The sequence below is a fragment of the Ammospiza nelsoni genome, chromosome 6 (assembly GCF_027579445.1).
Source record: "Ammospiza nelsoni isolate bAmmNel1 chromosome 6, bAmmNel1.pri, whole genome shotgun sequence".
Taxonomy (NCBI): Eukaryota; Metazoa; Chordata; class Aves; order Passeriformes; family Passerellidae; genus Ammospiza; species Ammospiza nelsoni.
In genome coordinates, this window is record NC_080638.1 from 8,779,078 (window position 1) to 8,791,562 (window position 12,485).

Consider the following 12,485-nt stretch of genomic DNA (forward strand, 5'->3'; position numbering starts at 1 on the left):
GACCTGGCATAGTATACTCATATTTCTTTCCCATAGGCTCATGTTGGTGATTCTTCCTTCTCCTTTTCCCTCTCATCTTCTTCCACAGAGATACACAGTTGCCTATAAATACATCTCCAGCCATTCCTGATAATATTCTATTCATCCCTTCTGCATTCAAGACAGTTTCAGTTCTGCAAATGCAATATTATGTTTCAGATGTCCCTGAAAACAAAAATTAAGTCTTTGCATAAAAATGCAAATGAAACATGAAACTATGCATGTGCATATCAGATGGTATCAAATAACATGAATGGTTTCAAAGAAATGTTTAAGGCATTAAGTCATGTTAAGAAGAGTATTTCTAGCTGCAAGTTTCATAACAAGAATAAATCAACCTTGACAATGAACATGAAAGAGGGAATGAAACCTTTTTGAACACTCAAGGTGGTTTGCTCATTTCCCCCAAACCAAAACGAATTAATTAGTTGATATATCTGAAAATTAACTTAAACTAACAACATAATCAGGAAAGATAAACTTTAAAGTTTAAATTAGATTAAAAAGAATAAAATATTACTTGGGGCTGATGCGAGCACACGGTAACTCCACAGTAGCTGCTGAGCTGAGCCTTTGTACGTTAAGGAACGACAAAAAAAATAACATATTGTTAAAAAGAGCTGACCTCAGCCCTTGGACTTTGCTCAGGCACTAATCAGACTGCCAATGTTTAGCATTTATCCCCTGGCTACTTATTGACCATCTATACCTGGCCACACATAAACACAGCCTTAGCAAAGGGGGGGTTACTGAGCCTCCCTGTGCTAACCCTGCACACAGGTTTCACACATTCCAGTGCCACTTATGTCCAATTAATTAGCCTCAAATTGCAGCAATCAGTTTAAATAAAATTAGATGTTTTATTTATAGTAAGAATATATTTTAAAAAATCGTTGACTAATAAAAACAAATTACACGCCTTCTCATAATACTGCTGTAGCAGCACAATGTCACTCCAAGTGTTTCCACTGTGGAGTGTGCAATTATTTATCCAGGCCAAATGTATATTTAACTGCATATACTTAAGCAGCATAAGAACATCATGTGGAAGCCTTAATGCCTGTTTATACAATGGCAGAGTGTTTTTAAGCCCCATGGAGCTGTGTAACACTGAGCAGTTTAAGCCTCAGGATGTTGGAGCTCAATGCAGAAAGATCAGGAGCAAAGTGACTGCTTGTTCTGTGGAGTCTCAACGTCACTGTGAATCTTATTAGCTGTCATAAAAAGGTCACAAAGCCACCTTATCATACTGCTGAAAAATCCCTATGTCATGAGGAGGCTAAGGAATTGAGAGAAACAGGATAGGATCTACAGATAAGAAGTGTATGGACCCCCCAGTATGGAATATCTAGTTGGACACCAAGGAAATTATGACACCAAGGAGTGACGTGACATAAGCAGCAGCTCCAAGAGTCCTGGGGCAGCAAATAAATAGGTACAGTCCTTTGTCCCTGTCCCTCCACTCCCCAACGGGTAAAATGCAGCACAGCTGCTGCCCAGAGGGGGAATTTCCTTCACTGGGCACAGACATTCATTCCACATGGTCCATACACTCCGTCCTCTGCACTCCTGTCTGTGCACATGCATGGGAAATGGGACATTCCCTGCTCTTTGAAAACCCACTTATAAGTGACACATAAAATGCCTGTGGCAGAAGGGGAAAGGAGTGCACCTCTTTGTGAAGTGCCATGGAAATAGGGAAGGAACCTTCATTTTACCTGAAGACATCCTCTGCCTCCACAAGTGCCAGGTCAGGTTTGCTTTAACTTTCTTTGGTATCAATAAGCTCAAAGCATCCCCTGCTTACTTCATTACCTTCTAAAAACATAGGAGCTGCCATTCAGGACAGCTGGAGGAGATAACTGCAAAATATAGAACATTTCAAATATGAGCTTTAAGTTGTGGACACCTTAGAGCTTCTTCTGCCATGCTGCAGATGTGGATATTTATTGGATATACCAGTGTAGTAGTACCATCCAGCTTCAGACATTTAACTGTGAATTTAGGAGTCTCATTGCCATGTATATGCAATGGATCAAAGCATCCAGATATTCTGAATTCCTTGGAGCAGTCTCACTGATGGAGACCCTTCTCCCCACCTGCAGTGTTTGAAATCTCTTCACTGGAGGGGACAAAAACGGGAGTAAATGATGGATGGAAGAAAGAAAGGAAAAGGAAAAGGAACTCCAGCAAAGCTCAGAAGAGCACGCATAAAGGAAAACACATGCATCTTACATTTGGACTCAGCATTCTGATATAATTTTCTAAACAATACCATTACAGGAAACATTCTTCTGCTAAAAAGGAAGCTTAGATCCTGGCTATTAACATTAATATTTCTATTATCATGGAAGCAAATACTATTGTTATAATCACAGGACAATACATAGCTGTATACCAGGAGGAAAAACAAATAAATACTGAAATTTACAATTATGGACAACAAAGATAGACAAACTAAGATCAAAATGAGAATGTTAAGGTTTTCAAGTAATGCAATACTTAGTAATAAACACAACATTTGAAAAAAATCACCAGTCTAGAAATTTGCTTCACGGCCACAATGAGCTTCCAGGCTCTTCAAGCAGCCCCAAACTGGGATTCTGCTTTGGGAGGCTGACAGCTGTCTGCTATTAGTTTTATCTATTCAATCTCCAAATCCCAAACTCAGAGGTTACTGGTGTAGGTCATTTGTGAGACTGTGTTGACTCTCTTGCCATTTGACATGGAAAACCAAACAACAAAGTCTGCTCTGTGTCAGCAAGCATTTCACATTCTTCGGTTTGTCATGCAAAGCACAAAGACCCTGATACAGTTCAAAATGCTCTTTGTATCTACAATCTTGTTTACCCTTGGAGTACAAGCTTCATTTCCCACATGTCTGAAGTGTTTTGAAAGCCACTTCATACAACAGAAAAGACAGTGCTAATCTCTGGCAGTGGAACCAGAAACAGAGGGTTTCAGAAGAGCCTCCAAACCAGCACTGAGATCAACTTTACACTTATATATTGTGAGTGCAGGTGTGTGAAAGGAAGCATGTCTTCAGGAAAATCAAGTTCCAGTGGGGTAGGATCGTGGGTTTGCCATCCCTTGATGTCAATTATTCAGCTGCTTAAACCAGGCATTTTCCCTGTTTACACAGAATCAGCACCACCAGTTCTGGAACAGGCAAGGTCCCCTCACGTGTGCCCACGCCTGGTGCAGCCTTCCAGGGAAGCACAAACTGATGGCATGGGCAAAAGGAAAAGCCTGGCTTAGTCACCACGAGCTGCTCCCTTGAGGGCACCTCCCACCTTCCTTCAGCTTTGTAGAGAACAGCAGCTGCTGGCCTGAACATTCCACTTAGATGCTACAGGAGGGATGTAAATATGCCCTACAACATAAAGGAATGCAGAGTGAGAATCACAGCTACAAAAGCAAGGGGCGTGACACCAGGGGAGAGGTTTCAACCAGAAATGCAGCTCCTAAAGCCCAGGTCCAGACTATCTCTTACATATGTTTACATCCAATCAAAACAGGCAGTTCTGAAGAGGATTAAAACGTGAGTGATAACCAAGCATGTGAAGATTGCCCAATCAAATTACTTTGGAGGGAAGAGCTTGCAGCTGTAGGGTGTTTTGTTTGGTTGGTTTCAGTACTGAGTGGTAAAATTCTGAGAAGTGGCACCTTCTCATATGAAGAATTCTTGAAAAAGGCAAAGAACTGCTCTCAGTGCCTTGCCTGCCTGTGGAGCTCCTAAACCAGGTATTAGAGAATACCTGAATACCTGAGTAGAAGAACAGGACAATTCTTGGCTTCTTGAATGCACACAGGTCCATACTGCAGTAAAATCTGCTTTTTTTTTTTTTTTTTGTGGCCATGAATACACAAAGAAGGAAAACCAATTCTAATTGATCTCCAAGGAAAATCAATTTTAATTTTACAAAAAGTCAGTTAACTTGCAGGCATAAAACTGCTTCAGCAGCTAGCCCCCACAAGTAATCATACATCTGCCATTGCTACATGATGTACTATTTTGGAGATAGAATTTTCTACACAAACACCATCTCAGCTGAAAAATTATTTACTTCCTCAAGTCATCCCCTCCTCAAAACTCTCTCTAGCCTTCCAACAGCTTCCAGCCTCACTAAGTTGGTTGTTGGAATCACACTCTTAGCTGCCACCATGCAATGAGTAAAATTAGACCAAGCCTAAGAAACAAACGAAACTTTCAAACCTGTTTCCATTCCTTTGTGCCTCTCTGAACAGAATTAACACTACCAAATCCTACAGAAGTACTGCCCAGAATACTTCATCCAGTGTACCACGTGCACATCTCCCCAGAAAATGTGTAAAAAGAAAAAACATTGCTACTGTGTCTGCTGAACAAACTCACACAAAGCTTGTGTTATGTAATGAAAATATTTGCTTCTAGACCTGAAGAAATCTTTACAGGAAGTTTGTTATCTTTTAGACCACTGAAACAGACCTGTCAAAGACACTGCTTCCCTTGGCTAACCTTGGCATGTTTGCATGTAGAGTGTCCTTTTCTTCCTTTTGGTAATGCTCATTTCAGCCCCCTGGTACAGCTGCTACACCTTTGTTTTGAAATACTAGTTGCTGCTTAACTTTGCAATTACTCTATGGAATCTAAAACCACTTTGGATTGCAGCTTGTGAAAAGATTCATCGGAAAATAAAAGTATATGGTATTGTGATCCTAATCAGCAGATCCCAGGACCATAAACTTCAAAGAATCTTTGCAATGTGGATTTCCCCTGCTTCTGAGAGTCAGTTTTCAAGATAAATGTGGGATCTTTCAAAGACAGAGAGATGGATATCTACAGGTACCAAGGTACAATTTGCATATATAGAAGCAATTGCACATTTTTCTAATTTAGTGATAAAATCCAAACAGATGGTCAAACAGGGCAGATGATCTGCTGGGCATGAATCATTTCACCAGCCCTGTGACTTTGCTGTTGAGCAACTCTAGATGGGCACATATACACAAACTGCAGTGATTCATTGTAGAGACACAGAGAGCAAGGAATGCTCAAAACCACTTTTTATCCATATTATCCTAAAAAAGACGTAGAGAGTTTAAGTTATTTTTAGGAAATTACGCCTATTTAGTGTACAGGATCCTTATAGAGGGGTGTTTCACTGTCCCAGTAGGGAACATAAATGGGCAAAGTGCAGCTTGTAAGTTATCTTAATTGTAGCAACCTAATGCAAGTGCAGCTGCCAGGATGTTCTGGGAGTGAAGGAACTGTGAGCTGATGGCAGGGAATCTTCCAGACATGGCAGAGTGGAAACGGTGTGGCAGCAGCTTCCCCAGCTGAGCCCTCCCGAGGGCTGCACATGGCTGCAGGGGATGCAGCTACTGCCTCTCCTGACAGAAGGGACATCCCTCTGCAAACCCATCCACACAGAGCACCACAGGAACCCCCTGCAGCTCCTTCACAGGGAACCTCCACACACGCAGCAACACTCCTGAGAGCCCTGCAGGGGCTGGAATCACCTGCAATTCCTTCACAGGGAACCTCCACACTCATATCAACGCTCCTGAGAGCCCTGCAGGGGCTGGAATCACCTGCAATTCCTTCACAGGGAACCTCCACACTCATATCAATGCTCCTGAGAGCCCTGCAGGGCAGGGAGATGCAGCAGGGGCAGGACATGATGGGAATTCCACTGCTATTACAAGGCAGGAGTATCTATTTCTACATATTATTATAGCAACTGGGTCCACCTGAAGCTTAAGATACAACTCAGTCATGTTCTAACAATTTAAGATGAAGACTATCCAGTCATTGAGTCTATAGAAACTTATCCCAGAAGCATTTTCTCTGGTTTGCCCCTTTTCTTGTGTATTGTGGTGCCCCTGCTAGAGCAGCAGAATCCAGCAATGATGAGATGGGCAGTGATGGAGGAGTTCTGCTACACTTTCATTTAACTTCAGCTCAATTAAGAAACAAAACTGAAACCACAGCCTTTGAGTTGTCTTATCCTACCATAAAACTACATAAAGGATATCTTAACAAAAATTTCCTTTTTCTTTTCCTTATTTCCTTATTTTCATTGTCTACAATAAATTAGCACATAACCAAAAAAAAGAGGAAATTTGGTGCAGCTTTAAGGAAATTTGATGCAACTTCTTAAGCAATATCCATCAGTACCATGACTGTAATTCTGCTTTCAGTGGAATCTGCCTCCTCCAAAAAGCAGTGACATCTTCTCTCCCCACTTTTCAAACCAGGCCAATATTTCCCCCAACCTGATGACTTGCTTCAGCTTGCTTTTCAGCCCTTCTGAAGCGTGATCCAAATCCCCTTGATTATGAAGGCAATCCAACAATCTCCCTCCACCACCAAGAACTAGCCCATCTTTCAGCAATCTCATCACAGTAGCAGGATTCAAGAAATTAATTTGCAATTAGTGAATTTAAACATATGCCAGACAAAGGGATTTACTCCACAAATGTGAAATACTGTCTACTACCTGAGCCAAGACATAGGAGTAACTTTAATCTGTTTTTACAAAATGCAAAATAGCAGCAAAATACTACTGTTCAGCTATTTTTGAAAGCCATAATTTTTACCATTTGTACTGCACTTAATGACATTCTTATTAATAGCAAAGTATGTGTGCTCTGCATGGAATGTCCTCTGGCTTTCTACTTGGTTTCTGCATCACTTCCAGTTCTTCTTTCCTGTCCATCTCCTGTCCAGGTTCCACAGTGTCCCCCAGGATTATCCAAAGATCTTTCCAAAAGCAGGAAATACTTCTAAAATGCTGACTGCCAGGAAGCAGCTTCAGTACAAACCTGCCTGAGAGTTAACCTGAATGTGGGCTGTTTTTAAGCAAGCTGCGTTCATCAGATGTGACCAGGATACAGACACACTCCTCAAGAGCCAGCTCAGCACTGTTCCTCCTGTTTTACCTGCAGTCCATCCCTGCTGCAGCTGCTGGAAGCACCACGACAACACAATCCACTCCTGACAAGCCATTACAACGAGGAGCTGGGAAAAGCTTCCTGTGGCTCTGTGCATGCAGCCTCAAACAGAACTGTGAAAGGGAAGCAGGCCAAGCCAATCATGCTCAGCAGTAGGTTTTTAAGCACTTCATCTGTGATGGTTTCTAAAAGGTCACAGAGACCCTTCCCTAATAGCATCAAAGTTACTCTTGGCAAGCTCACATTCAGAGTCTCCTGTCCCAGCCACAAGTTTGTGATAAATCAGGTCTGAAGTACCTCCTCTAAATGACAGCTTACACAGGTAAGCACCTACAGAAAGATTAATTCAGATCTAATTTACCTATACATTCAAGTTATATATATGAAGGCAAGGATCAGATTTAGTCTCAGATGGAGCAGCTGTGCCTGACAAAGTGAAATCAACTTAAATAATCAAATACAGAATGGAAAAAAAATAGGATATCTCTTTCCAACCTTGAAAAAAAAATCTCAAACGAAATAAAAAAAAACAATCACAAACGAAATAAAAAGTAATTTTAATGCCTTTTTTGATTTAAAATGCCTTTGTTCTAGGCAAACTGAAATTATCTTGAAGTCAAAAGTAAGCTCAGTGTGTTGTGCAATGATTCCATTAACCTTGCAATCAAGCATTAAATTCAGTGCCCTTGTTTGGATTTCCCTGCTGCAGGGGAAAATGCAAGGTCTGTGCTTTACCTTACCAGAGCCAATGAGTAAAACCCTCACAACTAAACTTCTACAACTAATAGCATAAGAAACTAAAAAATTCCTCTGATAACTTTTTAATGATTAACCTCATGCTCACAGGTTGACAGTCTTTCACACTTGTTCTCCCATGCATTCAATAAACATCTGCTTTGAACAAGTTAAATTGAATCTGAATATGTTTTCTGCATGTACCAATAAAGCAACTCAGCACCTCTGCTCACTGCCTCACAGAATGAAGAAAACAATTAGATACTGCACAGTTTTATTCAACTCCTTTTCCTTATGCCCATTTTCACCCCGAAAACACTGGAACTAAGATTAATTTTTTGTTTAAACTGCACATGATGGTAACCCAGCAAGCAAAGAGGAGCTCTTTTTAAATCATTGCCCTACTGTCAGAAACCCCTCATCTCCTCCATAGGTATTATATTCTAAATAGAAAAGACTAAATAATCAAAACAACACATCACAGTGCCACCAGCCCTGGGACCAAGGGTAATTTTTCTGCCATGCAGAGTGTTTATTGTGTGTACAGTCTGTCCCCCTCCAGGTGAACTGAAAGGATGGTTTTCAACGCTGAAACAAATGACAACCTAGGGATTGCACTTCAGCCCCATTCTAGGTGTTACACATTTAAACACCAATAATCCCTCTTGTCAATGTCCCTCATTAGTGCCTGATGTGTGGCATCTTCAGGAAAGGAGTTCAGCAAACAAGAAGCGTTGCAAGCACAGAAAATATTAGATGGGGGAAGGAACAATGACAGGGATGTATCACTGGCTCTCCAGAAAAGCTGTTACTTAAACAACAATATACTTTATCTTAGACAAATGCTGAATTTTAAACAGATGCTTTTGCTACTGTGGCAATATTGGTTCAGAAGCCACAGCAGCTGAAGAGGATGACACTTGATTCCTCTCCAGCTGCATCACAAGGCAGCAACACCCTCACCCATAGGACCAGTGAGTGCTGCTTGGGTTTCAAGCTGCAAATTTCAGAGAGAGAGATGAGCTCCTGGAAAAATCCAGGCATATTTTACAACTGGTAAGCATATGTTGACCTGTAATTCAAACTGAGCTGGGATTCTCTGAGAGGTTTTAGTTCTTTTGTTTACATTTGACATCCTGCTCTTTGCTAATATCACAAGGACACCAAAGCAGACTTAGTTCTAAACCTTGGCAGATTTAGATTTAGTTTGCTTAGAAATCAAGGCTAGATTCTTTATTACTTGTGTTTCCTTAGTAATATATGCATCACAATGAATACAGTATCAGTAATATCAAGCTCAGTCATGTCCTGAGAATGACTTAGAGATAGCAAAAAGAAAAAAAAACCTGTTAATTCAAAAATTGGTTTGAGCATGCACCTCAGAAGTAATTTTTTATACTTAGAGGCCCCTCATAGAAGAAAAACAATATATGTCACTTACTGCATCAGCAGTAACACTGATCAGGCTATGGAAGGGAAAGAAGCAGCCGTGTGCTGACCTTGTTAAAAACAACGGCATTTAACCCATTTATATCAACATTAATAGAACATTTCACTGGGTTCCTTTGTGACTGCACTCCCATGAATTATGGATTCCCAGTCCTCTAATTCTTGACATTTGGCCTTGACTGTTCACATTGAATCACTGGAATTGGAGGAGAATGAATGGACATGAGAGGGGAACTCAGTCCTTTCTATTTCAAACACTACTGAAACAGGAGTTCAGCACTTTCTAGTGCTGTGTCCCAGCCACAAAAACACTGGGGAGCTTCCAGCAAAGCACTCAGGAGACACAAAACCAGCATTTCTCCCGACACCTCTATGAACACAAAACCTAAAATACTCTGGTGTAAGAGCCTGAGATGAGAGATGATGACTCCAGGCAGCTCTCCAAAATGCTGTTTATTGTGTACAGCAGCCCAGGGCCGTGGGTGACAGAGCCATGCCTACAGCTGTCAGCTCCAGCTGCAGGCAGACCTGGAGACCCTTTAGTTCTGGTTACAATGCATTCTATATTTTTCTTTGCTGAGCATCTTAATACATAATAACCAATCAGCATCATATATAACACCTTTGCTATTATCTATAGCCTATCATAACCATCATTACCATATTATGGTCAATACCATCCAATCACATGAGTTACTATGCTACAGTTTAGGATTAAAGTAGTTTTTCGGTTTTCTTGCAGTGGAAAATTCTTAGACCTTTCTTCTGCTTGCCACAATGGCATGTCTGTTTGCCTATGGTACCTTTCTGCTTTTCCTAAGACCTATTTCTGCTTGGTAAAAACATCTTTTTGTTTGTGGCCAACATATCCTTTGCTCTAATCATAAAACAGAGGAGATTCCCTCCAACTCGACTTCGCCTTTGCTTTCTTAGTGGTGGTGTTACATTTCAGTTAAATGGTTTGCTCTGTCTCACCCCTCGAAAATGCAGGGTTTGTTCCAAGCCTGTGATCCTCCCCTGCAGTATCATGGATCTGCAATCCCATTGGCCCAAGTCTGATTCTGCACCCACTTTGGATCTCCCTGTTAAGCTGTGGGGGGAGACCACAGGGGCTCTCTTGGCCCTTTTCCCCCTTGGCTCTCCCCCTTCTCCCTCAGAAGCCATGCTGCTCCCAGGGCTGGCACCCCCAATAAACCCTCATCTAATGAGCACCCTCAGAGCTGTGTGGAGTCTCCTTGCCTGCCTGCTGCTACCAGTGGGCACACAGCTTAGGGGATCCCCGGGGAGCCCCTGGCCTGCCTCCAAACAAACTGCATCAGTCCAGCAATTGTCAATTTAGACATCTACTGTTCTTCTCTATCAAAACTCGCTTCCACCTCCATTCTGTTCTGCAGGGGGACAGAATATAAGGAAATAAAGATAGTGTAGAAAGTAATCTTAGCCCTAAGGAGTTGCAGCTGGGCCAATTATCAAAGATTAGGAACAGGCACAGCTGTAAGCACTGAGAAGAAGAGTGCTATAAAAGTGTGGGTTGGCTGGATGAGATGGGAACTGGAGTGTGTTGGGTACTTGGTGAAGAAGAAAGAATCAGTGCTCTGAGGAGCTGTCCATGAGAAACGCCAAGAAGGTGTGAAACTTTTGTGATAAGGAGACAACAGTATGGAACCCCTGCAATGACAACACCGTCGTTCTCAGGCTCCACACTCAGAGAACTTTCCACCAAGCACACATATCCGTGAAACTTTCTCGCCAGACTTCCATCTTTCCCGCCACCCCGGAGCAGCTCCCGCCCAGGTGCCGAGGGCTGGCGCAGCCCGTCCCTACCTGTCGGCGTCGCCGAGGCGCAGGGCCGTGCCGCGCTGCAGCGTCTCGCGCACCGTGGCCATGCCGTCGGGCAGCCGCGTCAGCCGCCGCGTGTACAGCCCCAGCCCGCCGTCCGTCAGGTACCTGGGGACACAACACCTGCTCAGTGCCACAGCAACAGCTCACACAGCAGCACAGCACCCGCGGCGTCGTTTAGCCGTTTTTAAGTTACACGGAATTAGGAGCAAGCAAAACGTCGTTATTGATTACGTCAGAGTTCTCCACTGTGTTGTGTTCTCCGTTTCACCTTGCACGCTCTCTCATCAGCAAGGCTTGAATTTCAGCATAAATGTGATGAAGGATACTTAAGAAATGTAGGGGGATAGAATGTAAGAAAATAAAGACAGTGTAGAAAGTAATCTTACCCCTAAGGAGTTTCAGCTGTGCCAATTATCAAAGATTAGGAGCAGGTCTGACTTTACCAGGCCACAGCTGTACCCAATGAGAAGAAGATGCTATAAAAGAGTGGGGTGGCTGGGTGAGAGGGGAACTGGAGTCTCTTGTCTGCTTTGGGAAGAAGGAGGAGTCAGTGCTCTGAGGAGCTGCCCATGAGAAACACCAAGAAGGTGTGAAACTTTTGCAATAAGGAGACAGCAGTATGGAACCCCTGCAACAAGACAGCAACAAAGAAAACCTAACTTTCATTAAGGATACCTATATGGAAGTAATTAAATATTTGTGAGTGCTATCATTAATGATCCCTCCTTGTCCAAAATATACATGGTTTGTACCACTCTGAATTTTTCTGCATGGACTAAAACACAATCAAAATTTCAAAACTTGTACAAGTTATGTGCAAAAATCACATTGACTTAATCCCTAGATTTTGTCAATGAACAATAAACCTAAAGTATTCCACAACTTACAGAAATCATCGTGGATGAAAAGTTTTTTGCAGCCTTCTTAGGCATTAATAAGTGCCAGGTGTACATATGACACCTCAGATATTGCCAAGATAGGACATTTCTTACCTTCTGGCTTAGACAAATGAAAAATTAGTATTAAATTGAATAGAGATGGCAGGAAATGGCATGGAGCGAGCTTGTGTTACCACCATCAGTTCACCAGCTCATGCAGGTGTAGGTGAGCAGCAGTGGCAGCTGGGTGAACACACCATGAAGATGTTCTCACACCTGAGACTGAAACAGCTCCAACAACCCTGGGACTAGGGTCGCTGTTTCCAGCAGAGTGCTGGACAAGCACCATCCCCACAGAGACAGGAGCTGACAGGACTGTATCTCCTCAATCCCTCTGCCACTCTTACAAATCGACAGCAGACCAGAGAATAACATCCAGATACTCAGGACACCTTCCTCTGGCTTAGTAAGCACACAGCTTTCTCTCTGATAGTGAGACACCCCTCACCCACAGCAGGAAAGAAGAGATGCTCCGACTGCAGGCAGCAGTGTCTCTGCTGGCAAGATCTCACTGTGCAAACATGCTTTACCCAACCCAAATTTAAC

At 42.5% G+C, this 12,485-nt stretch overlaps 1 protein-coding gene across 1 annotated transcript in view; it reads right to left on the reverse strand.

Annotated features, from left to right (window-relative positions):
• Positions 1-12,485, reverse strand: part of NAV2 (neuron navigator 2) — a 203,079-nt gene that overhangs the window by 73,680 nt on the left and 116,914 nt on the right. The window contains exon 11 of the mRNA XM_059475385.1: positions 10,984-11,106. Coding sequence (XP_059331368.1) covers positions 10,984-11,106 — 123 coding nt within the window. The remainder of the gene's footprint in view (positions 1-10,983; positions 11,107-12,485) is intronic.